Source organism: Eleutherodactylus coqui, chromosome 12 (genome assembly GCF_035609145.1).
Source record: "Eleutherodactylus coqui strain aEleCoq1 chromosome 12, aEleCoq1.hap1, whole genome shotgun sequence".
In the NCBI taxonomy this organism is placed as follows: domain Eukaryota; kingdom Metazoa; phylum Chordata; class Amphibia; order Anura; family Eleutherodactylidae; genus Eleutherodactylus; species Eleutherodactylus coqui.
Genome location: NC_089848.1, coordinates 85,910,344 through 85,931,292, shown reverse-complemented (window position 1 = coordinate 85,931,292; position 20,949 = coordinate 85,910,344). Strand labels below are relative to the sequence as shown.

Sequence of the window (20,949 nt, the reverse complement as noted above, 5' to 3'; positions counted from 1 at the left end):
ACCCTAATGACGTTGGATACTCTCCGTGGCATACTTTCTACTAATGTCTGATACACTTCAGCTGGTATTTCCCTCCATTCATCCAACAAATTTCTGTCAAGTTTTCTCATAGAAGAAGGACACTGTTTATATATCCTGACTAGAGATGAGCGAGCACCAAAATGCTCGGGTGCTCGTTACTCGGGACGAAATTATCGCGATGCTCGAGGGTTCGTTTCGAGTAACGAACCCCATTGAAGTCAATGGGCGACCCGAGCATTTTTGTATATCGCCGATGCTCGCTAAGGTTTTCATTTGTGAAAATCGGGGCAATTCAAGAAAGTGATGGGAACGACACAGCAACGGATAGGGCAGACGAGGGGCTACATGTTGGGCTGCATCTCAAGTTCCCAGGTCCCACTATTAAGCCACAATAGCGGAAAGAGTGGGCCCCCCCCCACTGTCAGCATAAAGATCGTTCTCCTCTGCCATAGCTGTAACAGCTGTGGCAGAGAAGAACGATGTTTGCCCATTGAATTCAATGGAGCCAGCAATACAGCAGGTTCCACTGAAAGCAATGGGCTGCCGGCGTGCGCGGGATGAATTGTTGGGAAGGGCTTAAATATAGAAGCCCTTCCCTGCAATTCATCCAGAAATGTGTAAAAATAAAAATATATACCGTATATACCGGCGTATAAGGCGACGGGGCGTATAGGACGACCCCCCAACTGTCACCTTATACGCCGGGAATACAGCGGAGCAAAGAATAAAAATCATTACTCACTTCCCCCGGCGTTCTGCGGCGCTGCTGCAGGATGTCGCTCCCTCCTGGTCCCCGGCAGAGCATTGCTTTCTGGACGCAGGGCTTGAAATCCCCGCCTCCAGAAAACACACGTGCCTTCAGCCAATCACAGCCAATGACAATGATGTCATTGAATGGCTGTGATTGGCTGACGGTGTGTGTTAGCTAATCACAGTAGCTTTCTGGAGGCGGGGATTTCAAGCCCTGTGTCCAGAAAGCAATGCTCTGCCAGGGACCAGGAGGGAGCGACATCCTGCAGCAGCGCCGCAGACCGCCAGGGGATGTGAGTAATGAATTTTATTCTTTGCTCCGCTGTATTCCCGGCGTATAAGGTGACAGTTGGGGGGTCGCCTTATACGCCGGTATATACGGTATATATTTTTATTGTAACACATTTCTGGATGAATTGCAGGGAAGGGCTTATATATTTAAGCCCTTCCCGACAATTCATCCCGCGATCGCCAGCAGTCCATTGCTTTCAGTGGAACCTGCTGTATTGCTGGCTCCATTGAATTCAATGGGCAAACATCGTTCTTCTCTGCCACAGCTGTTACAGCTGTGGCAGAGAAGAATGATTTGTCTTCTATATGTTCTCAATGGGGTCGGCGCTGCTGCCGCCGGCCCCATTGAGCGCATATAGAGAAGAGAACAGGAATCTGCGATTTCTATGGCCTAAGAAGGACCGTTGGGGTTCTTGAAGCCTAAAATCACTCCTAACGCTCTCCCTATAGCAGCTCCGGCATCAACAGCACTTTCCCTGAACTATGTCAGAATGCATCTGTGGCGAGCCGCGGGCGGGCAGATTTTAATACTCGGGTGACACCTAATCTCGCCAGCCACTCACTGCAGGGGGGGTGGTATAGGGCTTGAACGTCGCAGGGGGAAGTTGTAATGCCTTCCCTGTCTTTCTATTGGCCAGAAAAGCGCGTAAATTTCTCAGGGAAGAAAATGAAAGTAACCCGAACATCGCGTGGTACTCGTTACGAGTAACGAGCATCTCGAACACCCTAATACTCGAACGAGTATCAAGCTCGGACGAGTATGCTCGCTCATCTCTAATCCTGACCTAATGTTCCAATTCATCTCAAAAATGTTCAGTCGGGTTTAGGGCGGGACTCTGTCCAGCCAGTCCAACTGTGGAATAGCCAAATCCTCAAAAAAATATAAAACAATGTTGGATTTGTGATAAAGTAAGTTGTTTTATTGGAAGTATTGGTGACCATTCCGTATTGTCACATTGTCGACAGCTCATTATTGTCTAGAATGTCAAGGTGCGCCTCCGTGTTCATGGTTATTGCCACTACAACTAACGGACCAAGACCATGTCATGTTAAGGCTCCCCAAAAGATAGCAGAACCGCTGCCGTACCTAACTGTTGGCACAGCACACTAGGACAGAAGACGTTCCTAGGCCATCGCCACACCCAGGTACTTCCATCTGATTTGAAGTAATGTGATTCATCACTCCATAGAATGTTCTTCTACTGCTCAACTATCCAATGATGACGCTCCTTGCACCATTGAGAGAATTTGCCAGACATTTACAGGATGAATGGAGGGAAATACCAGCTGATATGTAGAAATATCAGCTAATACCTTGCATTTATCAGTATTTATTAATAACATGTAGTGTAATTTTGAATGCTGGGGGAGCCAAGGGTGCCATTGCCAGTGTTGTTCATCGGTGGGGTGCAGAGCAACCCGCTGGATTTAAATATGGCGTCACTAATAGGTTGTAAGCCTGCATGGTGCACTACATGTCCCATGTGGTCTGACACCCTGTATCTGCTCTTTTGTGCAGGAATAAACACTAAACAGACACTCTATAAAAGGAGGGCTTGTGAGTGGCTGTCTCATCAGTGTCCTCACATGTGGTTTTTGCTCCTCCATTTAGCAGTATAGCTGTCTGCATGTTGAGAGATAAGTGGTGTATATGACTGCTGTCTTGTATCAGTATATCAGTAAAGGCCCATTTAGACACAACGATTATTGCTCAAAAGACAGCTTCTGAGTGATAATCATTGTGTGTAACTGCACTGACATTGTACAGTTTTCGTTAAGCCGTCGCTCAGCGTTGTCTTTCGGCATGCTGAAAGATAACGATGAGCCTTATCAGGGATTCACAGCGGGATACAGCTAATACTGTTGTTTCAGCTGTATCCCGTCCCTGAGGACAGGCGGGGTATGAAGAACAAGTGGTCCAGCTGCGTTCTTCATACCCCGCTCGGAGCGCTCGGCTGTATGACAGCCGGGCACTCTTGTCTTCTGCATCCTCCGCTTGGAGTGCAAGGTGATCGCTCAACGTTTGAGCGATCAACTTGCGTGTAAATGGACACAACAGTTATCACTCAAAAGTTTAAAAAACATCTTTTGAGCGATAATCGTTGTGTCTAAATGGGCTGCTTTCTGTGATTTTTATTTTTTTTTTGTCTCTTTAATATTCCCCTCTCTGTGATTTTTCTGAGGTCTCCAATTACTTTTGGTAGGATAGTGTATTTCCAACACACAAATGCAGGAAAGATCTGCAACATTTCCGTCCTATGTAGACCCTGATAGCTACCAGTATGAATCTGTTACCTGGAGTTTGTCAGGCAGAGCTTGCTCACTATTAAGAGTGACTTGGGCAGACTCTGTAACCTCCTGCTTGATACGTCGTCCAAGCCCTTTGGCTGGCGCAACCCGAACCAACTTTTCTTGTGCCTTCGCTACCTTTTCCTGGCTGCTACTCGCTGTAGCCGCTGTATTCTCTGGCTTTTTTGGATCTTTCTTGTCTTTTGAAACTTTACGTTTTGGGGGCATCACAAAATCCTGGTGTTATTGCACAGAAAAGAAAAAAAAATCATGTCAATATTATAAATACATAAAATTACAAAGAAATTTAAATCACATATAAAATCAGTTAAAGAGTCATTTGAACTTTCAACCAACCTTGTATATATCAAATATACAGGTGAATATATGCAGTTTTGTAATGTATCTTATCAGAGAAAAATGCTTCTTTCTGCATTTATTAGGCTCCTTCCCTACCCCCTCACTCACTCTGAAAAACTGCTGAAATCTATATTGGTAGACAAAATGGACTTACAGCTCACTGTCACATCAGTTAATGTGCTGTTGATAGTCTATAAAGAGAAGATGGAGGGGAGGGAGGAGAAGCTATGTGAGAGAGAAACAGACATACACACAAACATGTTGGATGCTTGAGATCTACGGCCCTCAGGTGGCACTGCATTAAAAACAGTCATGATTCTGTAATGCAAATCACTGCATAGGCTTGGCAAAACTTCCAGAAATCATTCAGTTCACTGTGCGAACCACAAACGCAAGTTAATGGTGCCTTCACACATTGCAGAAATGCTGTAGTTCCGTTGAAGAATTTCCACAGCGGAAATGCAGCAAAACCGTCAATTAGAGTTACAGTACAGTTACAGCAGAAAATCTGCAGCGTTATTTCCTCTACATGTGAACAGGATTTACTTTAATCCCATTCACTTTAATAGTAATCATTTCGGCTGAGGAAAAACCCCAGTGTTTCTGTAACATGTGAACACACCCTCAAGCTGCGTCATACAGAGAAGAAACCATATAGCAACACAATCCAGAGAAGCCGGCATCTTCTTTGGGCCAAAGCTAATTTAAAATAGACTCAGGCAAAATGGAAAACTGTTCTGGGGTCAGATGAATCTAAATTTGAAATACTTTTTGGAAGCCACAAACATCGTGTCCTGCAGGCTCAAGAGGAGAGGGACCATCCCGCTTGTTGTCAGCGCCCTGTTCAAAAGCCTGCATGTCTGATGGTATGGCGTTGCATTAGTTCCTATGGCATGGCGGGGGGGGGGGGGGTTGGGCAGCTCACAAATCCTGAAAGGCACCATCAATGCTGAGCAGTATATAGAGGTTGTAGAACAACACATGTTCCCATCCAGACAACGTCACTTTCAGGGAGGCTCTGGATATTTCAGCAAGACAATGCTAAACCACATACTGCATCCATCACAATAGCATGGCTTCACAGAAGAAGAGTCCCGAAGCTGAACCAGCCGCCTGCAGTCCAGACCTTTCACCAATAGGTAACCTTTGGCCATTATGAAACAAAAATTTCAGCAAAGTAGACCCAGAACAGCTGAGCAGCTAGAATCCTACATCAGACAAGAATGGGACAACACCCCTATCCCCAAACTCCAGCAGTTGATCTCCTCGCTTCCCAGACATTTACAGACTGTTGCAAAAAAGAGGAGACGCTACACAATGGTAGACATGGCTCTGACCCAATTTTTTTGAGCTGTGTTGCTACCATCAATTTCTAAGCAAGTTTTTTTTTTAATGAAATGCAAGTGTCCCCCCTTCACCTTCTGATGTGTTCTATGGGGAATAAAATATGGTTTCAAGAGATTTACAAATCATTGCATTCTTTTATTCTTTATTTACATTTTACACAGTCCCAACTTTTTTAGAATTGTGGTTGTATAAAACCTTGATTTATCATCTTCTTTCAAGTTATTTTTTTCTATTTTTCAAAATGTAAACCACAAAAGCCTGGACCTTTTGTGCACCCTCAAGCCTTGGGGTCAAGGTTGGGCTGTTGCCCTTGTCCCCTTATAATTATGCCCCTAGCAGCCGTTGCAGCTTTTACTGTTTGCCATCTACTTTTTTTAGACTCTTGGTATGCAAATAGGAGATGTTGTCAAATTTCCCGGAGAAGCATTGCATATCCTCTTAAGTCTCCTCACACCTACTAGGCAGTCTCCAGAAGGAGAAACTGTACCCTCCCTTCCAGGCTTTTGAAAGATTTATCTGCCTGGTTATATATTCATACTTTACTTGTCCCTTTGTCATTGCATTTCCTGGTTGATTAGCCATTCAGGTGTGAAATGAAAGAGGTGACAATGCACACAGGAGCTGTAATGACGGCTATTACCTGTTGTCACTTTTAGAAAACTTGTAGAGAAGAAAAAGTATTAGAACTAAGAAACAGTTGATCAAAATTGAAATAAAGAATAACGACAAAGAAAAGCTCAAGGGTCTATATTTACATGTGATCCTCTTTCATCTCAGGTAGAAATACTCTTTAAATAGAACTTATCATTCTGACGGTAAGGATATCAGTGGGATCTGCTAATAGTTCTTAATACCCATCATCTTTATATAGCGCCAAAATATTCCCCAGTACTTTCTAAATTACACAAAATAAGATATAACATAGTATAAGGCCTGTTTCACACGGGTGATGCGATATGGACATGCGAAAATCGCTGCAATCTCGCATCGGTATTGTGTGCGATATCGCTGCATTTTCTCGTGGAGATATTGCGATTGTGTCACTACAAAGTCACACGTGGTGCTACAAAGTCGCGTGACTTTGTAGCACCACGTGCGTGGATTTTTGGGAAGGGGGGGCTTGAAATTTAAGCTTTGTTATGAAAATAAGCCCTAGCTGCATAAAAAGACAAAAAAAAAAAGAAACACGTCACCTAAGAGGCGCTGTCTGGCTCCGGCGCACGTCTTTCTGAAGCTCCCCGGCACTTGATTGAAGTTCTCCGGGATAGCTTCCTGGTCAGGATTGTGAAAAATGTGCCTACAGAAAGCATTGCCTCTGATTGGCTGAGCGCCGCACCCTTTAGTTATCTTGTTAGAGTAGGGACTCACAAGATAACAAAGACACTGGAGGTGGGTTTGTGAGCTTAGGTATTTTAGCCAAAATATCAACCAATACCTCGTACTAATTTATATTTACATATGCCTTGTTGTTTTAGTACTTTGGTAAGTATCTGGTGCCTGATGTTGGTGTAAGGTCTTTGTCCCTGTTTTCCCTTTGTTGCTAGCAAGTTCGGTTTATGTTTGGTGTAAACTGTATCCGATCCTGTGTGTCTATATCCTTCCCTCCAGCCTTAAATATATTACATTTGTGTGGGCAAGGTGAATAAGACCTACACGAACTTACCAGATTGCCCGTTTGCACTGAGCGAGAACTCACTCACTAGTCTTTTTTTTGAGTGAGCTGAATAGAAGTGACTACCGCAAGAATTTTTGCTCAATATTCTTTCAAGTCCCATATTTAGACGGGACAACTACCGTATTAGGCCTTAGTCACACGGGCGTTTATTGCCGCGATTTGCGCATGCGCATGCGTCCTGCGATTTTTTAAAACCATTGCTTTGCAATGGTATCGGACACATGAGCGCTTTTTATGCGCTCGTCCGATAAATTAGAGAACAGAAATCGCAGATCGCACCTATCTGCGATCTGCGATTCCTGTTCTCTTCTCTATATGCGCTCAATGGGGCCGGCGGCAGCAGCGCCGACCCCAATGAGAACATATAGAAGATAAATCATTCTTCTCTGCCACAGCTGGAACAGCTGTGGCAGAGAAGAACGATGTTTGCCCATTGAATTCAATGGAGCGGCAATACAGCCGCTCCATTGAAAGCAATGGGCTGCCGGCGTGCGCGGGGTTAATTGTCGGGAAGGGGTTAAATATATAACCCCTTTCCTGCAATGCATCCTGAAAAGTGAAAAAATAAAAAAAATGTATGTACTTACCTGCTCCCTGCAGCTGGAGATCCCGGCGGCCGGCCTGCAGTGGGTGTGAAGGGGTGTGACTCAGGCTTGCCCCTGATTGGCTCAGCCTGAGCCAATCAGAGGCTGATCTCAGTCACACCCATTCATGAATTCATGAATGGGTGTGACTGAGACTTGCTTCTGATTGGCTCAGCGCTGAGCCAATCAGGGGCAAGCCTGAGTCACACCCCCTTCACACCCACTGCAGGCCAGCCGCCGGGATCTCCAGCTGCAGGGAGCAGGTAAGTACATACATTTTTTTTATTCTTTCACTTTTCAGGATGCATTGCAGGAAAGGGGTTATATATTTAACCCCTTCCCGACAATTCATCCCACACTCGCCCGCAGCGCTTGCATTCAATGGAGCCGCTGTATTGCCGTCTCCATTGAATGCAATGCGCTGGACAGCTCCGGCCCGTTTCTAATGAAACGCGGCTAGGAGCAGATTTTCGGGCGATTTTTGGGCCGATTTTTCGGCGCCGGTCACGCGATTTGCGCATGCGCATCCGTCATGCGATGCGCAAATCGCGTGAAAAAACGCCCGTGTGACTAAGGCCTAACTGAAAATAACGCGTTTGAATGATTTTTCAGCAGATAGTTGTCCCATGTAGACCCTTAAGGCCCATTTAGACACAACGATTATCGCTCAAAAGCCGTCTTTTGAGTGATAATCGTTGTGTGTACCTGCACTGACATCCTGCAGTTCTCGTTATGCCGTCGCTCATCATCGTCTTTCAGCGTGCTGAAAGACAACAATGAGCCTTATCAGGAGTTCACAGCGGGATACAGCTGATACTATTATTTCAGCTGTATCCTGCTCCATGATCACAGGCTGGGTATGAAGAACAGAGCGGTTCAGCTCTGTTCTCCATACCCGGCACGGAGTGCTCGGCTGTATAACAGCTGGGTGCTCCGTGTAGAAAACATCTGGATGCAGAAGACAAGCAGGGACAGCCCGCTTGTCTTCTTCATTCCCTGCTCGGAGTGCTCCGTGCAGAAAACAGCCGGATGCAGAACACAAGCAGGGACACTCCGCTTGTCTTCTGCATCCTCTGCTCCGAGCGCTCGGCTGTATAACGGTCGGGTGTGGGGAACAGCTGGATGCAGAAGTCAAGCGGGGACACCCTGCTTGTCTTTTGCATCCTCCGCTCCGAGCGCTCGGATGTATAACAGCCAGGCGCCCAGAGCGGGGAATGGCTGGATGCAGAAGAAAAGCAAGGACACCCCGCTTGTCTTCTGCATCCTCCGCTGGCAGCGCAAGGTGATCGCCCATCTTGAGCAATTATCTTGCGCTGTAAATGACACAACGATTATCACTCAAAAGTCACTTGAGCGACATCTTTTGAGCGATTATCGTTGTGTCTAAATAGGCCTTTAGTCTAAAGTCATTAGCAGAACGGAGAGCACGTGTACGGGATGGATAAAGATGAAGAAGATGATATAGAGTGGTGCAGCACTGTGAAGAGCTTTATGGAGTTATACCAGTGGGTACAATTACATCTACTAAACAGCACCCCAAAAAGAACACCCACTGTTCGCATGCACCGCTATGGTAGGTATTTGGATGTTATAGAAAGTAGTCCCCCATTCAGGACCACATATAATGCACTAGGAGTGGCTCCCACCCTGGTGGACTGGACCGGGGTAATTTACTGGATGCTATGGAAATGTATGACAAGACTTCAGGCATCAACATCTGCTGATCACTGGTGGTTCCAGCAGCTATCAATGCCAAAGCAAGCGGCTTATCATAAGTTGACTATTTCTTCAAACTCCATGCACATGGCTGTATTACGGCAGGGTGTTGCATGGAACTATAATAGAGCTGCCAAAGAGGCGAATACTCCATCCTATCACTGAGATGTTCATTTATAGTAGCACTGCCTATAGGGGAGGCATGATATAAAGCATCATACAACAACGGCATACAAAGCCTCCGCAAACTCCTCGTCCAGCCATTTAGCCTTCTGCTTGTGTGTTTAATTAGAAACTAAAACATAACCCCCTTTACTAAACCTTAGGCTATGTTCACTGCTGTGTTTCATCGACTCTCCGCTAATATTTATTTCGCTTGCGCCATCAAAATGGCAATTCTGGAGGAAAATCCTATAGGCACATATTGTGCAAACCTAATTTCAGACTGCGGGCTATCTATACATCATTCTCAGCAGAGTAAAGTGAGTGGCATCATCCTGGCATCATATGCTGCTGACTCTGACATTCTTCTTCGTTGTGTTAAACAATGCATCTAAGCCATATACACAGCTGACATAGCGAGACGCTACTTCTCTGACTATCAATGAAAGTTTCATGACAGTGGGGTGGACCGTATTATGCAACAACCTACTATCAGGAGCAATTAGTATGATAATGAGCTCTTATACTGCCTGCTTCTCTAATTATATGGTAGAAGGAAGCATGTGGGCCAAAGGAACTATAAGAACATATCTTCTATCATGTAGCCGGCTCAAAATTGACTCAGCCTTCCGAGGTCGGTAAAATGAGTACCCAGCTTGGTGGGGGGTAATAAATAAATTGTGGTTAATAATGTATCAGCCCACCTATGTAAGCCACTGTTCACACTTTTATAGTGAACTGTATTTGGTATATACCATGAAGTCCCCATTTAGCCAATATATGCCAAGAGTCTATTTTCGGCATACACTAGGCTGGTATGAGAGGGCATGCATTTAGTAGACTGTGCAGAGGTGTAGGGCTAAAAACCTCAGATTAAGCAGTATACATTTTTTTACTATGAGGTATTATTGGCAATATATGCCTCTGTATGGCCGTACAGTAGCATCCATTGAAGCCTTCCGTCTGCAGTGTACATCAAGAAATCGTCTTAACATGGATCTCCAATGGAAGGTACTAACGGAGTAGGAACAGAGCTTTCTCTGTACAGAGAAGCTAAATGGATAAAAGTATGTGAACTTTCATGAGTCCATCTTAGCTGATAGTCTTTCTTGCAAGCATTGGACATTTATAAACCAACTAGCTGATATACCCGGCTTCGCCCGAGTTGATTTGGTACTGGTGTTTATCTGTTGTTCACACGGAAAATCTTATGAAGTCGTGGTTACTTTAGAGATACCGAGGAAAAAAATATGTTCACCATTTTGCATAGTTCTTTGCGTTACCCAGGAAACACCACGTGGAGGTAACCATGCGACGTTTCCTTCATATAAAATGACATCAGGAAGTGAATTAGATTACGTACGTAAAATTTGGATGCTAATTCTTTTGCGCTTAGAATTAAATTAGCGAGTTGGGACCCAATAACTTTTCCTATTTATGACATAATCAATGCTGGTGCCAAATTTCAAGTTTCTATGCAATCAGGAAGTGAGAGAATTAGATTATGTACGTAAAATTTGGACACTAATTCTTTTGCGCTTAGAATTGAATAATCGAGTTGGGACCCATTAGCTTTTCCTATTTTAGACATAATCTATGATTGTGCCAAATTTCATGTTTCTATGACATCGGGAAGTGAGAGAATTAGATTCCGTACATAAAATTTGGACGCTAATTCTTTTGCGCTTAGAATTGAATAATCGAGTTGGGACCCCAATACTTTTCCTATTTTGGACATAATCTATGCTTGTGCCAAATTTCATGTTTTTACGACATCGGAAAGTTGGAGAATTAGTGGCGAGTCAGTGAGGATATCCCATACCAACTATTATGACTTTAAGTCCACATGCGACAGTCTCTTTGTGCCTTTACCCTCTGCCATGACTTAATTATCCAGCATCCTGACCTAGCAGAATTGGTATTAGGGTAACGTTGCTCACTTTTTTCATTAGGCCTATCTGAGCCAGCAACACTCTGCAGCCAAACCAGTGGATAATTCTATATGCCTTGGTCTTTATCTCTCTATGACCAAGTAATATAGGAATCTATGTTTGTACACCCTGTTATGTTAGTTGTTGGTAATAGCCCTATTTTAATTGAGTCAATAAAGGAGTGATTTTAACTTGTCTATAACTGTGAAGGGCTTGAAACTAAATGAGAAGCGACTATTGACTTGTTGCTGTCCATGTTTGCACAGAGCAACCACCGTTGTCATTCACTCTTTTGAGCTATTAATCAGTTGTTAGTCATCCCATGTAAAGCCATCCTACATGGCTACCTTTTAGTTTGAATGGCTGGCATGTAATACCACAATCCCCCGGTACTAGCCTCTGTCGAGTAAATTTGCTTCTGTGGCCTGATCGTTGGCATTCAACTGATTGCATCAAGCATGGAAAGGTCCTCAGATGCCTTCAAACACACATTGCACTAGAAAAATGATAGTAAAGTCACCCTATGTGATTACAGCCTCATTGTGAGGAAACCGGGCCACTCAAGATCCCACGTCTTGGGTTTTGTTTAGTCGGTGACTGACACCAGGCGCTCCCAGTACGGCGACAACTTTGCATAAATTAATCCTGGATTGAACGTTTTCTCTGATAATCTGCCGCGGTAGATTTATTTTCTTTATTCGCACTCTTCATTTCTAGGTCTGGTTTGCAGAGATATGATTAAGAGCTTAATAGCAATGGCCGCCATAAATATGTGGATACTTTCCAAATCTGTCACTGATCCTACAGTATTTTTAATGGAATTTCCATAATATTCGGAGGGTCTCGCATACTTCTACTGGATGTGATACTGAAGTTCTAATATCTCTGTACCTGCATAACCGCAGGCTTGCATTAACAGTCACAGTAAATTGAGAAGAACCCTCCCGAAAATGTCACTTTTTTATTGTAAATTTTAAATGACTGTCTAATGTAAATATATTTGGCGCAGAACTCAGGCGTCTTAAGTGAATTTTTTAATTGCTTAGTGACATAACTAATTTTACACTTAAGAACCAGTGAATTGTTTTCCTTTTTGTGTTCTAGCAGTCAGAACCTTTTCATATTTTTGTCAATGCAGCTGTATGACACCTTGTATTTTGTGAGGCCCGTTCTAGTTTTTTTAAGAACTAATTTCGGGTATATATAATGTATTAATAACTTTTTTTTTTGCTGCGGGTCAGTGGAAAAAAGCAATATTACCATTGTTTTGGGGGATTTATTTTTATGCCATAAATATTATGTTCACGTTATTCTACGAGTTGGCACGATTATGACAGCACTACATTTATATATATATGTGTGTTTGTGTGTATATATTCTTTTTTTTATTATTTTTCTTGTTTTTTTAAGATTTTACTCCTTTTGCACAGTATAAAGTTTTTGTTTACAAAAAGACATTTTTGTGTCACCACATTCCAAGACCAGAGTGGTTTTATTTTTCCGTCAACAGAGCTGTATGAGGCTTGCTTTTTGTGGGACAACTTGTAGTTAGACATAAGCGAGCGTACTATGGCCATTTTCAAGTACATGCCTGCTCGTCCGAAAAGATTCGGGGGCCGGCGGGGGTGAGCGGTGAGTTGCGGGGGTGAGCATGTGGGAGCGGGGGGGGGAGAGAGAGATCTCCCCACCGTTTCCCGCCACCCCCCGGCCCCCGAATCTTTTCTGGCCAGCAGGCATGTACTCGAAAATGCCCATACTCGCTCGAGTAATTTCCCTTAACAAGTACGCTCGCTCATCTCTACTTGTAGTTTTTCTTCTGGTAGCATTTTGAGGTATATAGCACTTTTTTATAATTTTTTATTCCTGTTTTGGAGAAGTAAGATGAAAAGAAAACAGCTATTTTGACATTTTCTTTTGTACATTTTTTAAACTAAATTTACAGTGCTGGATAAATAATGTAATATTTCATAGTACGGGTTGTTCTGGATGTGGTGATATCAACTAGATGTAGCTTTTTTGGTTCTTTTTATCTTTTCAAAATTTTTAAAGCCTTGTGTAAGGGGAAAAACGTTTTTAATGTTTTTTTCTGTAAAAACATTTAGATGTTGCTGTCAGCAATGAATGTGGCATCTGTTGGCTTAAACAGTGTAGAGCAATGATTACCAGATGAGCAAGTCCTCATCTTTTCACTTCTTTTCTGTGAGAAAAAGACGCTCCTATGTGACAATCAAGAAACAAATATACTTTCTGATTGATTGGGGTGGTGATAACGTGAACAAAAATTAATATCACTCCTTCCCTGTGATGGGGGGAGGGGCAGAATCACAGATCTTCTCTGATGCCCACTTGTCCCTCCACCCCCTCTGCTCTATACACTGACTGAAAAGTGACAGCTGTAAATTCAGTATTCTTGACCTCACTTCAGGTTAAAGGCCATTAACTGTAAGGGGGATTTAAAGGCCTTGGACCTAGCTATCTACAGACCTTGAATGGCATGTAACTTAACAATCTAATGCTCCTTTTATACCTAATGAGAACCTCACAATTCTCACTTGCCTGAGTAAGGGTGCCTGCACACGAATGGAATTTCCAGCACGTTATTTTAGGCACATTATCTGCCCCAGACCGCAGCCAATATACTCCTATGAGGATCCGCAGTTGTCCCCAGACGGACGGATTTGTATGGGGTTTTTTCACGCGCGTGAAAAAATCTGCGACCTGTTCTAATTTGGGTCGGATTCTGCGCATGAAGCCTCCAATACAAGTGAATGGGTGCGTTTTTTCACGCAGTACATCCGCAGTGCAGCTGCAGATGGAGTCACTGGTTGCTATGACTACAGGAAATAGGCATAGTAGGAGGCGTCCCAACACACAGCAGAGCTTCACAGGCAAATTTGTAGAGGGAGATAGGTAGTATTTCTTGCCAATGCAGGATGTAAGAATGCAAAATCTGTAGTAATGAATTTCTCTTGTGAATTTTTTTGCAGTGACTGAAATAAAGTCACGCTGGAGAAGCGCCTGAAAAAAGTTACATGGATCAACCATGCCCACAAAGACATCTGCTCACCGGGTGAAAGCATGTTGCCAGAATAATTTAACGGTGCTCGCACAAGCAAGAGGGACAAAACGGAGTCTGGGTGTTGGTTTTTAAGCTGTTTTCCAAGGAATGGGCAGTTCTCTAGGGGTTGGGTTTACAATAAGGGGTGTCTGCTGGTTTTTCTGCGCGTTTTTTTCCGCAACACATCCGCGTATATCCGCGCGTGATTTTTCACGCATCCGCACCTATCCGCAAGCACATTTAGGTACCATACGCGCGTGAAAATCCGCTAGCGGAATCTGGAACGCTCGTGTGCAGGCGGCCTTACAGAGCTGGTGACATCATCACCAGCTTGTTTGCGCTCGGGTAGCTTGTTTAGACAGGCAAATCATCATTTGGAATCGTGAACTTCTCATTCACTTATCGTTCAGTGTTTAAACGTAACGAGAAGCCAACAAGCTGACAATGATTTTTATGGCGGCTGAAACTGAACGACGAACAAGAAGCACACGATTCCCGTTCGTTGTTCAGTCATTGGCTTGCATTTAGGGCTCTTTCCCACGAGTGTATATCGGCCCGCCGTTTTCACGGTCAGCTGATATACGCTATGATCTGATGCATTGGATTCCAATGCATCAGATCACATGTCCGTATTCCTGCGACGTAAAGGCACCCGGCCGGCCAATATAGCACCGGGTGCCTTTACGTCGAACCCAAAAGATAGTCCTGGAACTATCTTTTGGGCCGTAATACGTTGGCCGCTGCATGGGCACCTATGGAAGCCAATAACAGCGGCCGGAGAAGGAAGGTGGGAGGGAGTTTAGCGGTGTGACTGCTAAACTCCTTCCTCTGCTCTCCTCCCCTCTGGCTGATTGCAATGGGAGGGGGAGGGGCAGAGCTAAGTGCCACCCCGTCCTGCCTCCTCCCATTGCTGACTGCAGACAGGGGAGGGAGCTTAGATCCGCCACCATCCCGCCCCATTCCTATTGCAAACAGCGAGCGGGGAGGAGAGCAGAGGTGAGCCGGCGAGGGGGAGGGAAGGGGCAACGGCATGGCGGCCTCGGTGCATATGCGCCTGAGCATATGCCGTCTAAACAGGTGCACAAACGTTAGATTTTTGTGCCCGTTCACGAGTTTTAACCCCTCAGATCTTAGCGTATATCCGCCGGCCATGAAAACGGACGCCGATATACGCTCGTGTGAAAGAGGCCTTAAACTGAATGATTACTCTTCACCCTCATTCATTTGAATCGTTTTTGGAACAAATTGTTCCGTCTAAACGCACCTTCACTACGGCTCCCTCTGTCATGATCGTTCTGGCATTATGCTAACAATGGGATGAAAAGGAAAGTTTGACACTGCTGCGGGAATTGTGAAGGGCAGATTATAATGGAATTTCAATTAGAAGATAAATCAGTTTTTCGTTAATAAATCATGTGGCTTCAATCTGAGGGGGCTGCTGAAATAGCAATGACTGCAGCGCTATGAGTTATGCTGCTAATGCATTCCCCATATATTATGATTGTGAATTATAAGAATATTACAAGACATCCGGGAGTTCAGTGATAACATCAAAGCACAAGGACTTAGATGGAAGAGACAGAACTCTGAGGTGACCCCCTAATATCCTTAAAGGGGTTGTCTGGGACTTTTACTATTGATAACCTATCCTTGGGATAGGTCATCAATAGTTGATTGCAGGGGCTCTACCACTAGGTATCTCAGCTGATCATCCAGCCCACGGTCAGCGTGGACATCACTGCAAGCAGGTAGCACTGTCTGCATTGCAGCAGCCTGGTTTGGTCCTGCAGGCACAGCTCCGATTGAATTCAATGGGTGCTGTGCCCGTTGTAATACCATGTTCAAGGGTGCTATTTGCTTCACACATTGTCCACATTGACAGCAGTCTGGGTGATCAGCTGATTGGCAGAGATCCCAAGCGGTGGAACCTGATGATCAGGTTAGCAATAATAAAAGTCCATTAGGCCGCCTGTTCACGGGCATTGCCACCGCATGGGAGCAGGAGCCGTCAGACGGATCTGACAGATAGGCTGACCACGAAGGACCGCAAAGAATCGTGGCAAATCGCAGCATGCAGCGATTTGCCAGCCACAAGCGGAGAATCGCAATGATTCTCCGCTCGTGGACAGGGGGAAAGTGCTCTCCTTAGCAACGCTATAGAGAGCGTTCACTGCGTTTCCTGCAGCCGGATTATCGCCGCAGGGAATGCAAACTCGCCCGTGGACAGGCAGCCTTATTGTCACATTTGCTGACACAGCAATAACAGGTATTCTTTTCTTATCATTTAGATTTTTTTACATTTTAAGTGGGAAAAGAGTTAGTGTGTAGGGGGGGAGGGGTTGAGCTTTTTTAGTCCCGCTAGGGGACTTGAACATGTTGGATACTTTGGTATTAGGAGTCCATTGTGCTGTCAGAGTTATTCTAGAAATACTGTGGTGGGCAGCCTGGAGGTCTTCATTGCTATAACAACCTCTCGACACCATGGAATTGCATCTCAGAGGGGTACAATCAGGAGATATAGCGATACCTAACTGCTTCGGCACTGCTGTGGGCTATTGACTGTGGCATCTAAGGGACTAGTTGGCCAAGATCAGAGTTATTTCCAATATCAGATCTGTAACACAGTCAGCCCCGCCACATATGGAGCAAATTCATTCCCTGTGTTCACTTTATCTGATTCCTGTGCACATCGGCAGATGTTGCCAAAAGGTTATTAGATTAGTAGTTGTGTAAATCTGTATGCAGTGAGCTCCCTCTAATGGTGGCTACAGGCAGGAATCATTTTAGTATTTTCTATAATGGTTATAAGAAGAGAAGAAGGGGATTTTGAACAATGCATCAGGAAAACCAAACTCTGACCCCATTAAGAATTACAGACCTATTTAGATTAAATAATATTATATAGTTAGTTTCCAGCCCGAGTCCACCACTATAACCCCTCCACCATCCTACGTTATTAGTTGTAAATTCCTAAACCACCCCAGACATTGATATCTAATATCAAACCATAACTGCACTAGACCACATCTTCATCACCCTAGACCACCAGAGATATTGTGTATTATCCACCAAAGGTACTTTTACACAGACTGACTATTGGGTGAAAAATCGCTCAAACGAGCACCATTCAACGATAGTTGCCCATGTAGAAGCAGGATGCAATAGAGTACTGAGCAAAGAAATTGCTCATTAACTGCTAGTCGCTTCGCATCAGCTCACTGAAACAAAGCGTCTAGTGAGTGAGTTGTCGCTCAGTACAAACAGGCAGTCGCTTATCTTTCAATGACTGCCTGTTCACAGTGAATGGAGACGAGCGGCCAGAAGAGATCTCCAGCACGCTCCGCCTCCATTCAAATAATAATTTACGCTCTTGTGTGAAAGCGCTCGACAGTCATCCCGTATAAAAGTATCCTAAACTGCAATGAGACCATCAGAAGTATTACTTACCCCAGAATCACTCTGTCTAGAGAGAATATGTTTTGTAATGAGTATTATAGAAGGAGATTTTAGATATCCCCCCCCCCCCAACCCCTTTAGAAGCCGTATTTTGAGCGATAATCATTGTGTCTAAATGTGCCCATCTTTCAGTTTTCTTCCAAACAACGGTTTTCAGTTCTGCTTGTTCTGCCCACGGAGCACTGATAACAGCTGATAACATTGTTACAGCTGTTCTCAGCTCTCAGCCCCACTGGCAGAACGGCTGATAAGCAGGACCACACGCTGTGTTCTGCCCAGGGAACGATGATAACAGCTGATAACATTGTTACAGCTGTGCTCAGCTCTCAGCCCCACTGGCAGAACAGCTGATAAGCAGGACCCCAGGCTGTGTCTGCTGTCCATGGTGCTGAATTCTCCATGGGGAGCCCGTGGCTGAACAATGTAACTAATTACAGAGCTCAGACCTGCTGAGTTCTGTAACAGCTCCAAGAAGCTCATTTGCATGCAAATGAAGCTAATAAAGTACTAATAGCAATTAGTGCCTATTAGTACTTTATGCAAAACAATCACTGATCTTTCAATCTTTTGAAAGATATCTCTGCATGTAAATGGGCCTTAAAGCTCTGCCTGTACAGTTCTTTGTACAATCAATGAAATGATGTGCCCAAGCTCCAGATAATGCTGCTGCTGATGGTGTACAATCATTGAGGGTATTGCATTATGTGGAGGGGATGTAAGTATTAAAAATAAGACCACTAGAAATCATTGTGGAAGAGGGACAATCCAATGTCCATCTATATTGAAATTCAGGTCCAAGAGTAGTGGGTGCATTCTAAAAAAACTTCTGTCTTGGGTACCAAGACAACTAGTCTCACCCCTGGATATGACATAGATATACAGTAAGCCGTTACCTACAGGGAATATTTGCCTGCTGTTTGTTTTTCCTCAGATTTTGCTCCTCTGCTGCCTTTTAGCTCAGCTCTGTTAGGATACAGCTGAGATCTGTGTCTATACAGTAGTTTAGCTCTAGTGTCTAATCTGAAGTAGTCTGAGACACACCTCTTGCCTAATCATTGGTTCAGAATTCCTTCTTTGCAATCTGAACCAATGATGAGACAGGGGCTGTGTCCTAGACTACTTAAAATTAGGCACTAAACTACAATCACAGCTCTGTCCTAATAGAGCTGAGCTAAAATTGAGCAAATGAGCAGGATCTGAGGAAAAATAAATAGCAGGTAATCATGCCTTTTAGGTACGGACTTTAAGGGATTTTTCAACTACCTAAAATTGCTTCACAGCCACTCTGTACTTCCTTGTTGCTGCTGACCAGGACCTGAGTCTGCTGCAGCCAATCACTGACTATAGAAGGTTACTGCTGTGGCCAGTGATTGGCTGCAGCAGTCACGTGTTTTCGTCAGAAGCAACCAGGAAGTACAGAGTGGCTGTGAAGCAATTTTTAGTAGTAGAAAAACACCTTTAAGTATCAATTTTGAGCCCCCGACTGGAGGGTCACTAAACGTTTTGGCCTGCACATTGTAAAAAGAATAAAAGGACAGCTAGAAAGGGTTTAAAAAACATGGAACTAGATTATTAAATAAGATGGGAGGCTTCTCTTACAATGAGATGCTAGAAAAATTGGGCTTCTTCAGTTCAGAAGAAAAAGGCAATCTTATTTACATGTGTGGCCATTTTATTAGAGACCCCCATCTAGTAGCGTGTTGGCCCTCCTTTGGTCTTCAGAACCGCAGCAATTCGTTGTGGCTTAGAATCCACTAGGTTTTGAAACCCTTCTGCAGGAAAATTGGCCCAGCAATTGCATTAAAAGTTGTAGTATGTTATAGCCCATGCGTGCTAAGGAACGATGAGTTGTGTTTCTGGACACCTTAGTTGGAGTACCAGGGATACATTTGGCTGTAATTTGCTTGACTGTGCGTTGCCTGTTTGTTAGAATGATTCTTGACATCCTCCTCTGACTCCTTTCATCGACAAGTTGTTTCTATCTACAGGATTCCCTTTCACTGGATGTTTTTCCTGAATTACATCATTCTCGGTATACTCTCCACACAGCTGAGAAAGTTAGCAGCAAACTCCTGGGCCTGACTAGTCCAGCACCAAAGATCAGGCCTCGCTGGAAGTCGTTCAGATCGCTGGATTTTCACATTGTGGATTTACATTGAAACTGATCCACGGAGAACTTGTCACTTGATTTCATGCTGCACTCCAGGGTCACAGGTCTAATTTCTATACCAGGAAGCTCCAATTGTGAATGGGGTGGGGTCCCTAATAAAGTAGCCACTTAATGTGTCTGTGCGGCACGTGATTTATTTTTTCCAAGGGCTGTAAAAAGCACGACGGGGCGTTCATTACATGGGAAAGAAAAGCAGTTTAGACATAGGAAAGGGTTTTTTACAGTTAGAGCAATGAAACTATGGGACAGCCAACTCTAATGGGAAGTAATGGTGGATACTATAATAGCATGTAAGCTCTAAAGGCAAATGGCATTGAGAGCTATGAATAATTTAAAAAGGTTGAACTTGATGGACCTATGTCTCTTTACAATCTAAGTAAATCTAGAGAGAGAGAGATGATATAGTCAGACATTCTGCCCATTTTGTCCAACCTACCCTAAAAATTCTGACTTTTTGTATGACCCGAATGCTGCTGTATAACTCCACAATAACAGTTCAAACTCATAAAAACTAATTACCCAACAATTAATCAGATTTTCCTAGTAGAACAGATGACCCATCCCTGCACCCCGGACATATGATACAGCATTATTATGATGAGTCACATCCACTACAAACAAATCCCGCAGCCACCACTGTACGCCCATATACAGACCCATGCTGGGTGATGCCCAGGTCTATATGGCACAGCAGCAGCGCAACTAACAAGTATGAAACCGCCACTACTGCGTTCTGTAATGCAATGCATGCTGCAGCAGAGGAAGGTGCAATACTGCTGTCTGGAGAGATCTACTGTACCTTGGTCCTGTGTTGTGTGATGCTTCGGGGGTGGATTGTGGCGGGGTGTGACAGCTGCTATGAACAGGGGATGAGGCTGGAGTCCCTGGTACAGCAGAACAGATGCACTCAGTAACTACTGCATGATGCTGCTCTAGAATCCGCTGTCTCATGCTGGCCCAGGCTCAGCCTCATCAGCATCAGACCATAACCCATCCCTCGCTCCTACACCTCCCCTTGCCTCTGCTTGGGAGGGGGGCACTGTATCTGCCAGTGCTAAGTGAGATGGGCATCGATTAACAAGACGGAAAGACTGCACAACTTGGGTGAAATGTTAGTAATGCATTTTACATAAGAATGG

At 44.2% G+C, this 20,949-nt stretch overlaps 1 protein-coding gene across 5 annotated transcripts in view; it reads right to left on the bottom strand.

Moving 5' to 3' along the window:
• The window catches only part of DYNC1I1 (dynein cytoplasmic 1 intermediate chain 1), a 379,676-nt gene extending 358,947 nt beyond the window's left edge, over nt 1–20,729 (bottom strand). For 2 of the 5 annotated variants that reach the window (XM_066584517.1, XM_066584518.1), the window contains exons 1-2: nt 20,610–20,727; nt 3,358–3,588 (exon numbers count right to left, since the gene is read on the bottom strand). In XM_066584517.1, coding sequence (XP_066440614.1) covers nt 3,358–3,579 — 222 coding nt within the window. In that variant the 5' untranslated portion in view covers nt 3,580–3,588; nt 20,610–20,727. Of the gene's footprint in view, nt 1–3,357; nt 3,589–20,609 lie in introns of all 5 variants that reach the window. The other 3 variants (XM_066584515.1, XM_066584516.1, XM_066584520.1) reach the window with 3 other exon arrangements.
• Nucleotides 20,730–20,949: the final 220 nt, after the last annotated feature.